The following is a 20,001-nucleotide window of genomic DNA, read 5'->3' on the forward strand; positions in this document are numbered from 1 at the left end:
TCTGTTTGTGAAATTTCTAAATATAAGTATTTGCAACTAAAGTCTATGCCCTCCTGCAAGAAACGGTATGGTTCAGTTCTTCAGGATATTCCCGAACCTCTGGATTTTCAGAGACCATCCCAAATAAGAACATTATCTATGGGGACCGGAGCCAAGGATTCCTTTCGGAGCAACAGCAACACCGCCTTTTCTCACCAAGGATAAAGCTGTGGAACACTTTGCAAAACCCCATCCCCACCAGCGATTAAAAGGACTTCTCATTCCTTTGGTAGTGATGCTGTCTAGAGGATGATGGTATATACTTACTGCGAAGTAGCTTGCCGAGTTATTTGTTGCAAGCACAGGCACCGCTCAAGCTGTTTTTATAAAACGTCCCCACAGTAGTATGGAAACTGCAAGCTGAACCAACCTCAGACAACTGAGCAAGCGAGACACACTTGGCCAGAAGATCAGGCTTTATTGTTTAAGCCAGACACATCTCAGTTTGACTGTGTATTAAAACCAAAATAAATAAGTCCATATGTAAGTTTGCAGAGAGCCCCAGGGTAGTGTGCTAGCTCAGAATAGGCAATTTCCCTCTCTCAATGGCCCCTGGCTTTGGCAAAGGTTAGACACCCGGATTCTTCCTCTGCAGAGCTGAAGAAAAACAAATCAGTACCACTTGGGAGTCACCAATAAAGCCCCAGATCTAACAACAGCCCATCCCCTCTTCCTACAGGCAACACTTTTGGAGCGTGCTGTTCCCTCTATCGAAGCAGCACAGATGCATATGTTATAGAAAAATCTTTATTCACAAGATGGCACACACTTTTTGTATGGCTAGCAGCACACGCAGAAGAAAGCTCGGGGACAGAAGGAAGTGGCACTTCTCCCATTACTGTCTGGAAGCTGGGCACATGGATCCAGAGCTGGGCCTTTCAGGGATTTTTTTTCCGAAGAGACAGCAGGCTCCAATATGGAACAGGAACACAGACAGGCCTCATTCAGAAATGCAGCAGACGGACACAGAACAGACGTAGACTTGTGTAGAAGGCATCTCTTCATGGGCTGTGCTCTCTCTGGGGAAAGGCAGGCGCTGGAACCAATCTTAAGTCATTGCTGCACCCCCCTGCCCAGAGCATTGTATCGACTGCTCAGTGCAAGGGAAGGGACCCAGGTCCACTCTTAAGCCTTGTTACTCCAAGTTTGCCAAGTAGCTCTTACGATTAGAATCTATCACCCGTGATCAGCAATGTGAAAAAGAAGCCAAGTTCGGCATCTGCCCCTGGCATAAAAGTTTGGGACTGTTAACGCTTTCAGCCTATTGACTGGGTGGAATAGGCAGGACATCAGCATGGCTAAGGTCAGGAAATGAATTCCAGAGGGCACGTGAGCAATCAAGCAGGAACAATGAGCCTCACATAGGGTCAAATCTTTGAACACTCAATGTTGAGACAACCCACAGAGTAACTGTGCTCATAAAAAGGACTGGGAACTCTTCTGGTGGAAGATGTACAGAATTAAGGCAACCACTCCCTGACGAGCCTGAAAAGGTCAGGGGGCTACACAACGATTTGAAGGGCTCATTCACAGAAAGGGTGAGGTCTGGAACGACTCTTCTTAAAAACAACAGTAGCATATATAATCTCTTTCACTAATTGGTGTTGGGCTACTCAGGGCTGTGTTTTACAAAGCCACGCTAATTCAGGAGAAAGCCACTGAGATGGAGGTACAAGTAATTGCTGCAATCAGAGTGCATACACAGCCTCACTTCTACTCACCATCTGAGCCCACAGAGGGAGAGCAAATTGCCCTTCTACTCAGCAACAGAGGATGTATCTGGGCAGAACGGGTCAGGGGTGCTGAGGCAGAAGAGTTCTAGCGGGCTAACGATTAATAATGATTTCAGTAATTGTTGGCACCACAGTGAAGTGAGTGGGTGGATTTTGGGCAAGCCTCTATTTCACTATCACTTCACCCCTTGCCAAGGACCTAGAACACTTAGTGCTCTATTCCATTCCCCGTGCATCTTTAAATGTAGAACTGCTGGCCAGGAAGTATTAAAAAACACCTGGGAACAAGGAAGGTGGGAGCACCAGGTGAGCCATCTCCTAGGCAGTACAAGAGGGAGGCTGGCAGCCTCATGCTGCAGTCTTCATGAAGCCACCGGTGTGTGTGTGTGGGGGGGGATCTCTTCCTGGCCTCTTTGGAAGTCTCCCATGGACCAGAAAGTGGATTTTCAGCTATTTTAAAAACCTTATTTTGTATGCACAACCATTCCTCCCAAGGATGGCTGATCCAATGAAATGTTATGAATAATCATTGAAGAAGGAATTTATAAAACGAAGAATGGGACAAAGGTGGGTACTATCTGCCTGGCACTAAGTGAAAAAAAATGTGCAACCAGACGATGACCTGTAAAAAAAGCTATTCCTGCTCAAGTGATACAACAAAGGTAGTCAAATGAGGCTGTTGCTCCTGATGTGGAATTACAATCAAGAACAGAGGAAGATCTGGGAGTTGTAGTTCCCCCATAGATTATATTAATTGGTGTGAACGCAGTGAATCTTCACAATGATCAAGGACAGTGTTACCTAGCCACAGCATCAGAGAATGGCAGCTAAGCACATTCAAAGGCCCTTTTAGATATGGATGTGATGACTGTTAAAAGATTCCTAAGTAAACTCTGATGCTGTAGGATCTACAAAAGGATGCAGCTTTTATCAAACAAGAAGCCAGATTCTTGCCTGGCGGAGTCAGTCCATCATTTTCATTTGAGAATCTTTTGAAAAAGAATGCCTGGATTTGAGGTGCATGCAGTCAGTAAACTTGTCTAAGAGCAATGCAAAACCGCAGAAGACAGGGCACATGACTGAGAGTGCTATCTGAGGATCTTCAGTGATGTTTAAAGAAAGGCCAAGGGGAATGTGGCATACATACCCCATGCCCTTCAAGATGGGCATGTGTGCGTGTTTTGAGATTCAAAAGTAGTGTCTGCTTCCCACAACATTTTGGAGCTGGAAATGAGACGTGCTTTTACCTGGAACCATCAGTCTCGAGCAGAGAATCATTTGGAAGGCAAATACCAGTCCTTCCAAGGCCCTTAATTCTGAAAGAGTGGAGATGGCTAACGCTGGGTGGGTTGGATGGGTGGGAACAGTTTGGAAAGGATGTGAAGTTTGTGCTGGAGTGACACCACATTGTTCCAAAGGTCTGAGCCTGCAGTACTTGGAAGGAAACACCAGCATCCTGGAGAAGGGTGATTGAACAGGCAGTTTCTCAGCAGCAAAACAAGAAGTTAATAACAGGGACCTTAAGTTAGAATTACAAGGTGTATAGTTAAGGACACAGAAAGGAGGTGAGCAGACAAACACACAAACACACACACAGTGTGCTGCAGAACCAGTTCGAAGTGTATCTAAGACAAGCCCTTGAAAGAGTCGAGGTTGAAGGCAGTGTCCAAGAAGCGCTGCAGTTCGGTCAGGTGATTCTTTTTGTTGCCTGTTGCTGGTGCGGCAGCAGGTTCGCGTCCAGCATACCTAAAAGCAGGGATGCAGGAGAGTGGAGATTCAGACTGTGACTCAGGGTCACAAGACCTACAGGTTCCTGAGGCAGGAGTTTCAAATGACACCCACTAAAATAAAGAAGAAACTGGCCACTTGCTGACTGGAATCTGCCACACACACACACCCCTTCATGGTAAGGCCAGTTCCACTGCAACTTTGTGCTATTTGAGGCTAATTTCAGGCCAGAGGTACAGCAAGCCTGGAGAAATTACCTAATTTTGGTGTCTCTCAAAAAATCATCCCTTACACCAGGGTGCTGGGCCTGTTACCCAAATAGAAACGCAAACTCACTGTGATGCAACAAGAGCTGTTCTTACAGTGTTGATCTGACCAACAGAATCTAGACTGACTACTGTCATGCTCCAGAGGAGTTAGCTGTTAGTCTGTAGTCGCAAAATAGTAAAGAGTCTGGTAGCATCTTTAAGACTAACCAACTTTATAGTAGCATAAGTTTTCGAGAACTGTGGTTCTCGAAAGCTTATGCCACTATAAAGTTGGTTAGTCTTAAAGGTGCTACTGGACTCTTTACTATTTTACTGCCATCCTGAGAGGTGAAGGACAGTGCACCTCTTCTATTACCATGAATCACATTTGCAACCCACCCTTCCTCCATAGAGTTCAGAGTACAGCAGGCTGAGTTAACTCCACAAGCACCCTGTGAGACAGATTGGATACAGAATGCCTGATCCAAGATCACTCAGTGATCTGTGATGCTAAGCCATTCTCCCAGTCAAATGCCCCAGAGAAAGCAGAGATCTTCTTTGCTGAATGCCACACTGAGCAGCAACTGAAGCCCAAGAAAAGTTATGTCAGCTCATAACACACTGCTGCATCTACACTCTCCCCCTAGAACAAGGCATACAAAACAAACTCTCTGCCTGCTAACCACCAGAAGGGGAAGCTTACCACACAGGCTTTGCACGGTCGATCGTTGTGCGGAGTCGAGGCTTCACGTAGTCGTAGTATCCTTGGTTTTTGTGCTCCTCCTGACACCAAACCAGGTCAGCATTTGGATATTTATGGAATTCTTTTAGAAGGAGGTCAAAAGGAAATGGAGACAGCTACAAACAATGGAGAAGGCCCTTGAGATTAATCATAATTAGCCCCGTGAACAACAGACAGCAGACAAACTGCAGCGAGGAAAAAAATGGTAACTTTGGTTCTTAAATTCCATGTAATGGAAAATGGGGAAGTGTTTTTTTTTACTCAAGTAAAAAGCTTACACAACCTAGAAGAAACATTATGTTCCCAGTATTATGACATGATTTGAAGACTAAGGCATCCAGCCGCAAAATGGGGAGGGGGTGTAGCTCAGACTGAAAACACAATTTGCACGAAGGCAGTCCCAGCTTCAGACCCGGGTATCAAGGACCTCAGGTCACCACCAGTATTACTTCTGCCTGCCTGGAGAGTGTCTGGGTCAGACAATGCTGAACCAGATGGACAAATGGCCTGATGTGGTCAGTTTAAATATATGAGCCCCTTCCCAAGCCTAAAGGAGGTTTTTCAGTTTGCATGGCGGGAATCTATTCCTCTGTAAGTAAAGGTAAATTGCTAGTCCCTGACATTCCTGCCTCGTGTATGAGCAAGGAGGTCAGTAGACCTGTGAAGCTTCATGGGAATTGTTCACTGCTGCAACAATCTCGGCTGACGTGAGCCCTAAGTATTCTTTAAAGTGCTGCTCAGCACAATCAGGGCATTGACTGTTACCAGAACCAGCTCTTTCGCCCAGGTCTACAGAATGCACATATAAGAAGTGGTTCCACCTCAGTCCACAAAGTTCAGCTGAAGTGCTAAAATATTCCCTGTGGTGCCTTCACTGTCTGCCCAGAGGTGTAATGGGAAGGTTAGTCTTTGCTTAGCTTTAAGGAGGTTGGAGTATGTATTTTAAATCTGGTGGAGGATTCCTTCTAAAAATCTCTTCTAGTTTAAAAGCTTGGATCTGAACTACTGAGGATCTAGATGTCACTAGAGAGTGAGGTTAGACATGCAAGTTAAGAGTGTCAGGCCACAGAAACAGTTCTCACACATCTCCTACCTGCTCCACCCTCGTGATAGCTACATCTGCTTCCATCTGCCGGGCCTTGCGCTCTCGAGTAAGTTCATAATACACTTTGCCAGTGCAGAAGAGAACTCGCTTGACTCCCTCTGGATTCTGGGATGCAGGGCTGCTGTCTGGGATGATGCGTTGGAAATGTGTGCCTGCGGGAAAACACACGTTATGGTTAAAGCAAATGCAGCTTTTTCAAAAGGCCAGCAGATCTTGGCTGACACCTTTCCTCAAGGCTGGAACACAGCTGCATGAATTACATGACTGAGTTTTAAGAAAACATCATCACTGATGCAAAATATAAGCAGCCTTACAAATAAAGCTTAATGGAACAATTACTATCCCCAGATCATTTGTCGGTGTGCTTCAGAGAGTTTCAAGCCAGAAACGATGGGCTGCAAGAATGAACTTGCCCTGAGCGTTCTGGCCTTCAGGAGGAAGAACTCAGCCCAGTGACCGATCCCCTTCCTTGAAGCAGAGGCTCCCGAGGTTGGAGCTGCGCAAGCACTGCAATTACTTCCTGTGACTGCCATTCTGTGCAGGGCCCGTCAAGCACGCTGCCACTCAGATTAGTGTTGAGTGCAAAGGAGCATGTCATCTGACTCTTATACAAAATACAAATATCACATTTACTATCAGTTCAGCTTCTCAGCAAGGAGAAACAGAAAGTAGAGTTAAGTCTTTTCCACTGTGATACACAGAGCTGAAAAAAACAGAAGGTCTTATAATGGGCTTAAAAGACGATCCTTTTACGAACAAATTTTGCCCTGCTGGGTATCTAGCTAACAGATAACAGAAGATGGGAAATGCGGGGGGGGGGGGGGAATTCTGTTAAAATTTCAGTCAGCTAATCTGCTCTCTTGTGTCATCAGGGGGGGGATGCTGAACCTTCGCAACTCCGTCAGGTCCTGTCAATGGGCACAGCTGTTCATTGGCAACCCTGACTATCAAGTCACATATTTTCCTCCTGGTAGCTATATACAAACTTCCTCCCCAACCCAGTCCCAAGCTTACCATACCTGGCAACATCTCGTCAAAGCTGGATCGAGCTTCAGGGTGACGCAGCAGCGACTTTGGAGTGAAGACAATCAGCTAAATATAAAAAGATGTAAAAATAAATACACCCAGGGCTATAGTCCAGAAGGAATGGAAACAGTTTTTGTGTAAGTACTGAATCATTGATACTCATGACTCAACAAAGCCCCCAAAAAGTCACAAGTGTTGCATTTTAAGCAGACAAACCCAAGGCACTGTCTATACAAAAACATGCTGTACACATGAAGATCAGGTTGGGGGTGGGTGGGTGGAGATCAGGTCAAGTTTGTAAATATAGGGGTGTTCAAGTCACAATTATTTTGCCAGAATTAACTGCATCGTTCCTACTGAATGACCTATGAACCTCTCTATCAGTTTCTTTTTTAATGATGCCCCTGCCTTTGGAAATGGCTTCTCGAGACCAGGTCTTATCTATGGCAGCGCCCGTGTTCTTGAACTCCCAGCAAAGTTTCTTATTCACCTAATTTTTTAACAATAATTATTTGCTCTCCTCTTAGCTGCTGTCTATATATTTGCTTTTTAGGCTGTGATATTTGATAGACTAGGTAATTTGATTTGTTTTATAGGTGTTTCCTACCCGCCCCGCCCCCCCAGTTTGGAAGATGCTTGTAAGTTTATGACCTAACTGATGGAAAGGCAGGATAAGTATCTTTTAGATAACAAAACAGCAACGATGAAATATGAAGGGCTAAAAGAAAAACACGGAAATACCAACTGCAAAACCAATCCAAATGCTCTCTTCAGATGGCAATATTTTTAGGGCTGCCAGTGAAAAGGCACATGATTTGAGAGGTGCACCTTGGGGTCTTTTATGACACTGCAGACAATGTGAGGATAAAAATCCTGGGGCGGGGTGTATGGCTGTGTGAAAGCTGAGTTTTGCATCTCTTGCAATGTTATAAGGGACACAGAGCAACTAAGTAGGATAGTAAATGTTTTGGGGCCAGACCTGTCAACAGAAGGCTACATCTCAATAACCCTTGTGTATAGGAGTGCATGGCTAGCCCATAAGTCTAGGGGAGACTTTAATTCAGGTAGTCAGGAAATCCTCGATCTGCTGACCTGGCAGCTGGATTTGACACAGCCTGCCCTCTCTCCATGAACTGCATGGTTCAGCTGCTGACTCGGCCTTTCCACAGGAATGGAACATGCAGGAGCTGCGCTAATATTTACCAAAGGGAGCAGCTCAAGCCCCACAGCTTGGAAAGGAAGTCATAATTCTATCCACAGGGATTTGTTTAACAAATTGGAAATGGAACCCCTGCTGAATGGGATGCTCTACAGTAACAAGTAAGAGCCCTTACAGAATGACCAGTATATTCCATGTGTTGCGCTGCCAACTAAAACTCTGCTTCTGTCTCCAGGTTTGATTCTACATTTTTAAAAGAGATTTTTTGTTTACCAATATACAAACTACATACAAAAATATACAGTCACCTTATTCCCATGAGGATGGAGAGAAAAAAACCCCTCCGCTATAAAGGACAATCGGCTGAATTGAGCTCAAAGTAAAAATCTCTTGCTGACAATTGCTGTACGTTTGATTCCAATCACTGATAAATGGATACCATTGTTCTGTGGACATTTCTTGCCTATATATATTTTTTCTATACTAGAGTTTAGTGTTTGTTTGAAGCATGGATAAAAATGTAGTGCCAGGGAGGAAAAAAGGGCCAGCATGTCGAGAGCCATTTCATTTGCTCATGTGCTGCTTCTGGCCTGGTTTCAGTCCTTCACTAAAGCTGTAGTGTGTGCGCGTGGGGTGGGGATAAGGAAACACTCATTTTGTGCTGAGGAAGTCATTCTTCATACTGACCGGCTTTCGGAAGGGGAGAAGTATCTGCCTCCGTATAACATGGAAAAAGTTTGCTGGAGTGGAGCAGTTCACAACAATCCAATTGCAGTCATACAGCTGGCGCACGTCAAAGTCGTCTAGTTTCTGCAGAAGGGGAGGCAGCCAGTTTCAAAAGAGTTGGAAAACAGGCATGTATATGCGCAGAGTGAATATATCAAAGCAGACAGCCAAACTACCCCATAAAATCAATGGTAGTTCCTCTGCTGAACATCTTGAGAGTGACTTTGTGAGGTAGAAGAGATTGGATCCATAGTTCTCCCTGCATTCTGGCAGCTCTGATAACATGCAGAAAAAGGCTTTGGAGTTTCTGACCCAGGGTTCTGGATTCAAGTCCCATGGTGTCTGACAGGTTTGGGAGCTTACTACATATCACTATCTCAACTTAATGTGCCTTAGAGTTGTTGTGTGAAGGTCATGTGAGATGACTTACACCATACTCTGCTTCTTATAGGAAAGATAGGATCTAAATGTGGTAGATAAATAATTGGCAGGGTGGTTTTGGGAGCACTCCTCAGCATGTTAGAAAAAGGGGGGAACTGATATAACCTACTACCTTTGGACTAGCCCAGTATGGCAGTATACGGTGTTAAGGACATTTCTGATACAGCATATTAGCCCATTTTTAGGGGTACTAACAACTTGGACCTTGGACCACATAATTCCTTGACTGCTGGATGAGTCAATCACAGCCCAGCTACAGTCCTCCCTTATCGAGAAACTCTCTGGCAGCTACAAATATGGCTTATCTCATGTTTCCCAGCCATTCCAAGTTATTGTCACTTTTGATAAACATGTTTCCAGAAACCCCCTCTCAATGTTTCTCTGAAAGAAAACAAGGGCCTGCAAGGGAGTGGGGTGGGCTTGAACAAACCCCCCTCGCCAATTTTGGTTAAATCTATAGTTATATTTTTCTGAGTTCTGAGGAATCTGAGTAAGTAAAAATACCTTGTCTGTGTGTCCTCTGCTATGACAGACCCTCTTTCATTTTCCCTATGGTAAGACAGATTTTCCTGCCAAAATTCAGTTTCCCTACTTTGACTGAGCAGCCCCAAGTAGCGTGTTAATATCTGTGGTTTTGAAAGTCTGTTTGTCCCACCCTGAAACGCAGATATAATTTTAGCTGTTCCAGCCCAGGAAAAGCGGGAGCCCTCTTCCTTTTTTGTTGGAAATGGCAATAGAGACTGTATAACAACTTTATATAACATTTATTTATTTATTTATAAATAATATAATTTATTTATAAATAAATAATTTTTAAAAAAATATTTATTTAAGGGCAGGAGGCTTAAAAGCAATCAGCACTTTTCTGGCTTTTTGCAAATGCAAACAGCCAGAAAAGTGCTGGGGGCTGTTCCTGCTTGACTTGAAGCTTTCCAAAGCGATCCAAATTGCTTCAGAAAGCTTTGATTCAGTATTTCAGAATTGGGCCAACAATGCTGGGCCCGATTTGGGAATTCCGAATCTTTCCAAATTGGGTCCAATTGGGTGTTTTTTCTGAATCGGAATCTCAAGTCACATACCCCTATTCTTAACAGCGAGAGGTGTTTTACTTAGTGATTTAGTTACAGCAATAACGTTTCTTCAGAAAGTTTTCTATGACAGTTCAGGTTTCCTGGAGTTAGTCTAAAACCGTTTTCACTTCACAACAGACACGGGGTCCTCCCTCAGAAACTGGGCAGGAATTAATCTTCTCCTCAGAAGATATAACCTTTCTTCTTTTGGCTTGAAAGGGAGTCTCAACCCACTACTTAATCACTCTTGCCAAAACACACTCACAGTTCTCGCATGTCTGCGTAAAGTGTGCTTCAGCTTATGCTGATGCTTAGACTTTGAATTCTTAAATAGAATTCTTCCTCAAGACTGTAATACTACAGTTAGGGCAAAAGAGTTTTCTCCCTTCACTCTAAAGGGGAACCTCTCTGACTTTTCTTGTTATACTCACACTAAAATCCAGTCAGAAACCAACTGACAGCCTTCAGACTGGTTTTAACTGACCACTCGGAGAAGAGGAAGTAGCTTGTCACTCAAGCTCTCCATTCTAGGGAACAGTTAACCCTTCCCCTCCCAGCTGTTTGATTTTGCTGCACTGCAGGAGTCTGCTGTTAAGTACAGTCCATCACATCTGCTTTTATCATAAATATACATTTCAATTATTTGGAGGAATGGCAGGAATCCAAGCGGTGTGGAAAGAGGATACAGAAAGACAGAAAGCCCTTTCTCACAGCTACACAACTCACTGGGAACACATCTGGATCATCATTGCACATCTGTAGGAATCGCTCTGGTCTGGCAGATGAATGCTCTGGGCCCTGCAAACAAACAAGACTGTTCAATGATCTGAATTAACTTTTTTTCCTTAACTGAACATTATAGTATATTAAGTAAAAGGCATTTAGGAGCCAGCATTTTAAGGAACAAAAAGTTTGCACCTGGGTCCCCAATATGAGAATATAACTTGATAGAGAATGTTTAGCCTCAAACATTAAACACGAAACCCAAATTTCAAATGTACAACTCGGAGCTTGCCCATGGAGCCCTGATCACCAACATCTTTTGTTTCTCCTCACTTTCTGATTGGCCGCACCCAGATCTGCAACAGTAGGTGTGCTCACTATATCCCAAAGAAACACAAGGCAACGTGGTGTACTGGCTAGAATATCTGAGTAGGATCTAGGCAATCTAGGTTCAAATCCCCTCTTTGTCATGGAAGCCTACTGGGTTCCCTTGGGCCAGTCACATACTCTCAAGCCTAATGTCACATGAATGTTGTGAAGATAAAATGTAAACAGCTTTTGGCCCCCCACTGGGGACAAAGGCAGGGTACAAGTGAAGTAAATAAATAAACAGATAAATGGGAATGACGACCCAATCCTCAAGAGAATGTATTTAAACCTGCCATAACCAGGACACTGAGGCACCCTGGACACCAAAAAACAAGCATAAAATGCTAATAAGACCTGCTTTAAGGGTTTGGGATGTCCCAGCCTAAATTCAAACATACAACTACACAAACATAAAGGACTAGAAACTTGCTTCTTAGAGTGATGAGATTCCTAAGAAACTGAATTCTATACCTAAATGCACTTTTCTGTACTTCTTCCATGCTCCTGCACCACCACAGCAGGCACACAGCCCAACGGAGAGTAAATACAGTCCCAGCTGTCAGCATGGATTTCATTGCCATGGAACACATGTGCTTGGGCAGTGTTATGTCTTGACTGGGGGCAGCTGAGAAACAAATCTGCATTCCCTCGAGAAGCATACTGGCAGATGTTCTTTGATTCTCCAGAACACACATTTGCACTACTAAGCAGGCACAGCTCTGATTATGAAGACTGACCAAGGGGTCAAAATTCCAAAACCAAACATATTTCCTTGCTTGGATCACAGTCATTAAAGGGCAGTTGAGAATATAGGGACTGCTCATCTATGAATGACAAAGGCTTCAGCACTTCCATTCACCAGTTTCAATATAAAGTCCAGACGTTGTCTCAAAACACAATTTTGACAAGTCCCATCAAGCCCTCTCAGACGGCCTTTTAAATTTCAAAGCTAGAAGCAAATTTGATGTTCTGCTCATTATGTTCTGGGGGGCTGCCATCTTATACGCTGTTTTATGTATTTATGTTCTTTGGATTTTAAATCTATTTATATTTATATATATTTTAAATGCTTATTGAGCATTTTATTGTACCCCGCCCTGAGCCCATTCGCAGGGAGGGTGGGCTAAAAATCAAACAAATAAAAAGAAATAAATTTGGCTATGCACCCTCCTCCACCCAGTAAGCCCCAACAGCAGGAGAAAACATCAGTTTCCTTACCATGCCCTCCATACCATGGGGAAGTAGCAGGACAATGCCATTTTGTCTCACCCACTTGGCCTGTCCAGAGCAGATGAACTGGTCGATAATGCACTGAGCTGTATTGTGGAAGTCACCAAACTGGGCTTCCCACAGCACTAATGCGTTTGGGCTAGCCATAGCAAAGCCCAGCTCAAATCCTGCAAAGACACAAATGGGATCATGTGCTCTTCTGGAATGTTATTAGCATGAAACAGCAAAGTAATCCTCACCTTAATAATTGCAGGGAACAGTGAAGTCTACTCACCAAGGACTCCATACTCTGAGAGAGAGCTATTGCAGACTGTGTAGGGAGCCTGGTTTGGCCACAGGTGGTTCATGGGGATACAAGTCCTTTTGTCTACATTCTGATCATGCAAGATATGGTGCCGATGACTGAAAAGGAATGACAGCCATAAATGTTACTTGAATTGGTCAGAAGAACCTTGCAGGTAAGTCTCCAAAAGTTACTAATCCTTTAAAAAAAACACCTTTACTAGCCCTATCTGTCCACAAATACTTGCATAAGCCATTTGTTGAACACTGAGTAACTGCTAATTTGTTAATGCTAATGAAAACAGCTAATTCCCTTCCAACATACAACAGCTTCAGTGCTTGGTCAAATGAAGAGGCCTGTCTCTTGTCACAGGTGACCAGATGAATGGTTGTTGCAAGACTGGGTTAGACAAAGCAAACGTGCTGCCTGATCCTGGGATGAGTTGTGTGTGCCTAAGGCCAGTGAAATCAATGCTGCTAACCCTGTATAGAAACGCAGCTTTAAGAGGTCTACACTACTCTTATCGAGATATTTTCGTTAGCAGTTTTAGAATGCTGTCTCCTTAGTACTAGCAGCAGACTATGATTTGATTTGTTGTGTGTAAATTTGTACATTTTTGGCATGTGTAGACATGCTTGCCATAAATAAGAAAGTGTACCTGAATGTTCCTCTCTCAACATCCTGCCCACTCAGTCGGATGTGGATTCCCTCTTTCAGGAGAGAGCCAAATGACATGTACTCAGCTAGGGCCCAATCTACTGTCCGATTATTAACCAACTCTCCACGAGTTTTTAGAATCCGGCTTAAACCTGCAGAGAGAAACATAGTTTAGAGCCTGCCTCAAACTGCTTTCAGAATGCAGTTTGATACCAGATGACTCAAGGATGCACATCACACTCAGGGACAGCATTACACTCAAACTCAGAGGACTTGAAGTACAGAGAATACATGGGATGGTGAGGAAGAAGAACATAACCAAGATCAAGGTGTCAGAAGGAAGCAAATCATGGAGGAGAGAAATTGAAGGGCTCAGAGATTTCTTTAGACTTTAAAAAAAAAACTGGATTGGGATCTACTCTTCATGGAATCTCTCCATATTTAAGAAAGCTTACTGACAGAAGGAGTAATTGCTGAGCTCAAACAATTGTAAACTATGAATCAAGAAGGGACTTCAATAAATTGAGCAAAGGAAATTGTGGATTTGGGTTCTCAGAAATCAATCATAATTTCAATATTGAGCAAACTGCAGGCCATGTTTTGATAAATACTTGTTTCCCTCAGTGAGCTCTCACAGTATAAAAGTAGTGTCTCTCATGTGAGCTGGTCAGCCCAAGGGGACATCTACCAGGAAATTCCTACTAGGTTGCTTTCTCCACAATTCGTCTTGAAGCCCAAGGTATCTGAAGAAGGGAACGTCGATTCTTGAAAACTCACACTCTGAAAATCTTGTTGGTTTCTAAGGTGCCAGTAGACTCAAATCTTGCTGTTCAATTCCAACTAGATTCTGGGGTATCAAACTTATTACCCCAACAAGTCCAGGGCTGCCTTTTCTAGTGCAAGCCTGCCAACTGCATTAAAAATGAACTAAGAGGAAAGAACTCAGCTGCTGATTTAGAAAATCATACCGCCATGAATGGTAAAGTTCTCAACAGGTACTGAGCTGGCCACCTTTCCTATATGGACCAAATCTTCTTCATTCAGACCCGTGGAAGGGCAGGTCATGCTCCTAGGTTGGCCATCCAGAGTGAAGAAACCTGGGGAAATAAAGGAGAGTGACTGCTAATGTTGGCTTTAATTGATAGAATAAGAAGTAACATAGACCCTCCCGTCATCATCATCTTTGCAAGAAGGAAACTTGGCAGAGAAACAAGACTAAACAAAACTACTGGAAAGGACATGCCCTGCCAGAGCAGCTGCAGCAATGAGATGCCTCATTTATCAACCACCTTTCTCTTAATTGCAAATGCATTTTACCTGCCAAATGGGTGACTTTTATTGGCTCTTTTACTAACAGGAGCTGCAGCTGTAATACACTGGCCATGGAAATGCTTCTTAGCCATGACCAGTGGGAAGCTGCCAGTCCACACCAATACTGTACCTGAAACTGCCTTATACTGTGTCAGACCGTTGGTCTATCAAGGTCAGTATTATCTACTCTGGCTGGTAATGACTCTTCAAGGTCTTCAGGTTGAGGTCTTTCCCATCACCTACTACCCGATCCATTTAACTGAAAATGTCATGGCTGGACATGCCAGCCATGCCCCCATCCCAACTTACCAGGCCAGGGAGAATCCAACCAGTGCTTGATGTGAAGGATTTTTTCATCCTTGGATCGGGCATGAGCCTCTTCACAGATCTTATCATACTTGGAAATTTCCTCCTGGAAGGCAGAGTACCAGGACAACTTAACGGCTGTAACAGGTGAGCCTAAGCACAAGTATTAGCACTAGCTCATTCCAAGTGAACAGAATCCTAAGGATCATTCCGCCTTGTCTCCAACCTACCCAGGTATATGTCTGTCAACTGCACTTGCCGACGGAGGCAATGCTACTTGTGTACTGAACCAAAAGCTGCTGCTGACTAACAGAGGCTCTGCTCCAGAAAGCCATTTTTCAGACAAAAGGAACCACCACTGAAGCCAGCTTAAGGCTATAGAGAAATTCCGAGAAAGATGCTGAAATGTGGATTTTTAAAATGACAAATGAAGGCAACTGCTTCCCAGGACCATAATGACAACTTTTCTTTGTATGTTTCACTCTGCACTGTTCTCCGTCAATTACAAAATGCCAGAATTGTGCTTCTCTCAGTAAGAAGCCCACCCAAATGGCAGTAGCAGTTATACATGAGACTACACAACATGAAACTGAATTAAAATTTAACTGCATGGGATGACAGGGAGGAGACTGTGGACTCTTGAGGAGAGGATCTTCTGGATTTTTAACAGCCAGAAGATCAGTGGGATGAAACTTTAAGAACAGAAGACTCTAAAAGCTTTCGACAGCTCTTACAGTAGCCAGAGAGAACATTTAAACCACTGGAATGTTTGCTCATTGCTTCCTTCTTCCCAGTTATCTGAATGTTTATTCAGTTGGCCCACTGGGTTCTAGTTATGCCCGATCCTGTATCAGTTCTTTTGCATGCTGCATCTTCCTCTCTTGTACTCAATGAGAGACAATCTTGCCACATACCAGAATTAGGTACCTGCTATGTTATGCAGTTGGACATAATTTCCAGCTTGCATGGTTTCTGGCCTGAATTCCGACATTAAATCATTAAAAAAAAAAGGTTTATAAAGGCATTTCTGTAGGTTATAAAGGGTCACTGGCTACAGATTGACTGTCAAGCAGAAATTATTGTACCTCATACTCAGGCTGATTTACCACCCCTTGAGAAACCAACGTCTCAGCATACTTTTGCAACACGGGCTTCTGCTTTCGGATCTGCTTGTACATTAAGGGCTGAGTGAACATTGGCTCATCCATTTCATTGTGTCCATTTCGCCTGTAGCACACCTTGCCCATTTGAAGGGGAAAAACACAAGTAAGTTAATCTATATATTCAATGTTTTACAGCAAAAACAGCCTCCCCCCAACCCTCTAAGTAGCTCTTATGAAATATTTGAAGTTGCTTGCTGCAGTAGCAGCAGCAGCAGCTGTAGTGGACAGCAAATGGCCAGAGGCCATTACAATCTTCGACTAAAAAATAATACATGAAATGCAAATGTTAACAGAAAACTAGTTAAAAAGAACTGAGTTGACATCTCCAAACCCTATAAGCGCAGTAAAAATAACAACAGATTAAACATTAAGCAAAATCCATTAGCATGGATTTTCTTGGCAGCATACAGAAATACTATGCGAGTGACATGCTGGTTAACAGCAGATAAAAAATAAATTATAACATGGTATTAGATGAATCAAGACAATAATGATAAATTTGGATCTAGATATAATGAGGAAGGTCCTCCAAGATGCTTGCTATAAGAAGATGCTCAGGAAATTCAGAGGTTCTAATTAGAACCTCATAGCAGCATAAGCTAGAAGCAAGATTCATTGGAATCTAGCGACTGACTTTCTTGCATCCTGGGATAAAACAGGGAACATTAAAACAGTAGCAACATCTTCCAGACTGCCAAGTTTAGTATGGCGTTGACTATAAGCTACACCCTCTGATGCTTTTCCAATCGTAGAGATACACCTGGATCCCCAACAGAACCAGTACCACCTACCAGGTCCACCACTACATCTTTGTGGAAAGTACTTCGCCATTCAGCTGCCACATTGCATACATAAACCACTGCCTCTGGGTCATCGGCATTGACATGGAAAATGGGTGCATTCACCACACGGGCCACATCTGTTGGATACGGAGACGAACGAGCCATACGGGGATCAGTAGTGAATCCAATCTGGAGAAGACAATTAGAAGCCACTTAATAATGACCACAAATAAAGATGCTATATGAGGACTTCATACATTCTTGCCATTGGACTGAACACATATATAGCAGATGGCTTAAGCAATGATACTCAAACAGAGGCCAGGACCACTTAAGAGACTGTCAACAGTCTGATCCAGAACTAACAGTAGAACACAGAACACAACATGCACTTTCTAGATCTGTAATCCTTCCTGAGTCTCAGTGAGAAAGGCAGAATATAAATGAATTTTAAAAATAAACACAGAAATAGGCAGTAGGCCCATTTACTATTGTGTTTTGGAACCACTGACATTAAGTCAGAGGTAAGAAGGAATAAACTGGATTTAATTCACAATTTGTTCCCTATTGTAAAAACTGGAAAAATAGCCTTCACCAGACTAGATCAAAGTCTTGGTGCATTTGCTTTAATTTTTTATTCAGCCCCAGCTATGTAATAATTTCTTTGGGTTTAATGTTAATGATAACATGGGTAGAGGTGTTAAAAGGAATCCTAGCTATTCAACTAGTCTAGCATTATTTCTGGATTTGGCTTTCAACCCTTCATCAGAAGAATCAGAGAGGGAAACAAAAAGGAACAAGCAACATAAAGACCTTTGGGGGTGGGGGGAGAGTTTTTGAAGAGTGTTCGTGTTAGAGATGAGACCAAAACCAGACTAAGCTCAGGGCGAAGCTACAAGTGACGAATGACACTTGAACGGAAAGTGTATTTCTCCCTGTTCACTTGCGCTCCACTTGCCGTTCAAGTGTCATTCGTCACTTGTAGCTTGGCCCTGAGTTAGACAGCCAACATCTCCAGAAATTCCCTTTTCCTGGTTGCCCCTCATAAAAACTAGTCCAGCCAATACTAACAAGATAACACTAACAAACCAGACTATTATCTCAATGAGCTCAACGTTTAATTATCAATTTAAAAGGTTAGTATAGGAATTCAGTTATTACACTGCAGACAGCGTTAAGTGTGGAGCCTGCACATTCTTTAAATTTGCCCATCCAGGTGTTTTTCCAAGAACAGTAGCCAAGAAATCTGAGTCAAGAACAGCATTCAGATGCAACTGAAAACTTCATAACCAAAATAGTATTGAAATTCTTGCAAGAAGTGAGAAATGAAACTCCAGTTAGGTGCTCTTGGCAGATTAAGAGAAAAAGGACAGAGAGGGAATATCTGTATAGTGGCAAAGGGATCCAACGTATTACCTGGTTGTTCACTACCACGTGAACAGTCCCGTGTGTCGTATAGGAAGGCAGGTCACTCAAGTGGAAAGTCTCATAAACTATGCCTTGCCCAGCAAAAGCAGCATCACCGTGCAAAAGAATGGACATCACCTTGAAGGGGAACAAAAACAACACCACAAAATGCTTGTCAGGAATCTTGCAGCACCAGAGACCCAGAAATGGCTGCAGAGGCTGCTGAAGGACAGGTTGTTGGCCAGAGGAAGAACAGGCAGTTTGTGTTAGATGTACTTTTTGACACTGGAGCAAACAATACTCTTTTCCCTTTGACTAACCATGTGCAATCAACCGTGGAGAAAGATGATCAGTGATCTAGAGGCACGCTGCACGCCCACTTACTTTCTTCCCTTCAGTATCTCCACAATAAAACTGTTCAGCCTTCGTCTTGCCCTGAACCACAGGATCAGCAGCCTCCAAGTGAGATGGGTTCGCAACTAATGAGAGAGTGATGGTCCGGTCAGTGACACGATTTATCCTTCGGTGGTACATTCCCAAATGGTATTTTACATCTCCTGAGCCCTGAGGAAAGGGATTAAAGTTAACTTCAGAAAGTTTGGTTTCCAACAATGTGGATTTTCAGAGTCTCAAGACAACCAAGTAAATGAGAAATGAACCTGAAGAGAAAGACAGATGGCATGTACATTCAAAGCACATACAGGGTTAACAAAACTCCAAAACCGGAAGGCAGAGAAAATGGTACTGCTGCTTACAACTTGTTTTATTTCATCCTTTTCTACCTTAATTCATACCGATGTAGAAGGATGTCACAGGCTTTTAGGAGGGATAAATCTAGATTTGAGATTTCAAAACACACAGTACTAGCATCACCATCCCAAGTGTAAATGACCCCAGAAAAGAATCACTGTAACTTCGTACCAGTTGAACTCAACAGCTATTCTCAGCCACTGAAAGATGGCTGAAAATCTCATGCAACTGATTTGATTAAAGCCATCACCACATGGAAATAGACGCAGTATTGTATCTTAATTTCTATTCTTTCCTTAAGTTTAGGTTCATATGAAAGGTATGAACTGGCCATTTACTCCAAAGCCAGTTACAATAACAAGAGCATGCTATAACTTTGACCTCAAGGAAAAGCTACTGAGTACTGAACAACATTAAGAAAACTACCAAGTTAGTTACACGAAACCAAAAATGCTGGAAGTGAGCTTCTAAGCCAAACAGGATGAGTTCTTAATAGTATGTTTGAAAGGTGGACAAGTGGGCTGAGGAAGAATACCACAGAGTAACTTCTATCCAGTGAGCAATAATTCTATGGAATGGGAAAATGTAAACCCCACCCCCCAACACACACATGAAAGAACTCACCTCATCTGCAGCCTCCAGCTTGGAATCAAACTGGCAGAAAATTTGCTCTAACTCCTTCCTGATTACGTTGGCAAGAACATTCAGACGCCCCCTGAAAACCAATTACATTAGCAAGAAACAGATTTTATATCATTCTGGGCCAGTCTGGGGAAAAAAAATTAACTCCTCTTTTGCAGGAAGAAGGATTATAGCATTTTCTGTTAAAAACTGGAGCCACATAATTCGTTACACAGTATTTGTGACTACATGGTAGTGACTTATCATTTCCTAATTTAAGAACAGGGTACTGATTCTAAGAGAAAATGGATGTGCTAAGGTTGCATAGTAAGAAGTCTACGGTAGCGGCAAATCTTCTACCCAGGTCTACTCAGACTCAAGT

General features: G+C 43.1%; 1 protein-coding gene across 3 annotated transcripts in view; it reads right to left on the reverse strand.

Annotated features, from left to right (window-relative positions):
• Positions 1-3,292: 3,292 nt before the first annotated feature.
• Positions 3,293-20,001, reverse strand: part of OGDH (oxoglutarate dehydrogenase) — a 65,227-nt gene continuing 48,518 nt past the window's right edge. For all 3 annotated transcript variants that reach the window (XM_054998524.1, XM_054998523.1, XM_054998525.1), the window contains 16 exons: positions 19,623-19,713; positions 18,633-18,812; positions 18,258-18,386; positions 16,851-17,030; positions 15,982-16,134; positions 14,900-15,002; positions 14,248-14,376; positions 13,281-13,431; positions 12,614-12,741; positions 12,328-12,506; positions 10,744-10,815; positions 8,468-8,590; positions 6,615-6,687; positions 5,584-5,747; positions 4,452-4,606; positions 3,293-3,518 (listed from right to left, as the gene is read on the reverse strand). In XM_054998524.1, coding sequence (XP_054854499.1) covers positions 3,398-3,518; positions 4,452-4,606; positions 5,584-5,747; positions 6,615-6,687; positions 8,468-8,590; positions 10,744-10,815; positions 12,328-12,506; positions 12,614-12,741; positions 13,281-13,431; positions 14,248-14,376; positions 14,900-15,002; positions 15,982-16,134; positions 16,851-17,030; positions 18,258-18,386; positions 18,633-18,812; positions 19,623-19,713 — 2,131 coding nt within the window. In that variant the 3' untranslated portion in view covers positions 3,293-3,397. The remainder of the gene's footprint in view (positions 3,519-4,451; positions 4,607-5,583; positions 5,748-6,614; positions 6,688-8,467; positions 8,591-10,743; positions 10,816-12,327; positions 12,507-12,613; positions 12,742-13,280; positions 13,432-14,247; positions 14,377-14,899; positions 15,003-15,981; positions 16,135-16,850; positions 17,031-18,257; positions 18,387-18,632; positions 18,813-19,622; positions 19,714-20,001) is intronic.

Source organism: Eublepharis macularius, chromosome 14, assembly GCF_028583425.1.
Source record: "Eublepharis macularius isolate TG4126 chromosome 14, MPM_Emac_v1.0, whole genome shotgun sequence".
Classification (NCBI taxonomy): domain Eukaryota; kingdom Metazoa; phylum Chordata; class Lepidosauria; order Squamata; family Eublepharidae; genus Eublepharis; species Eublepharis macularius.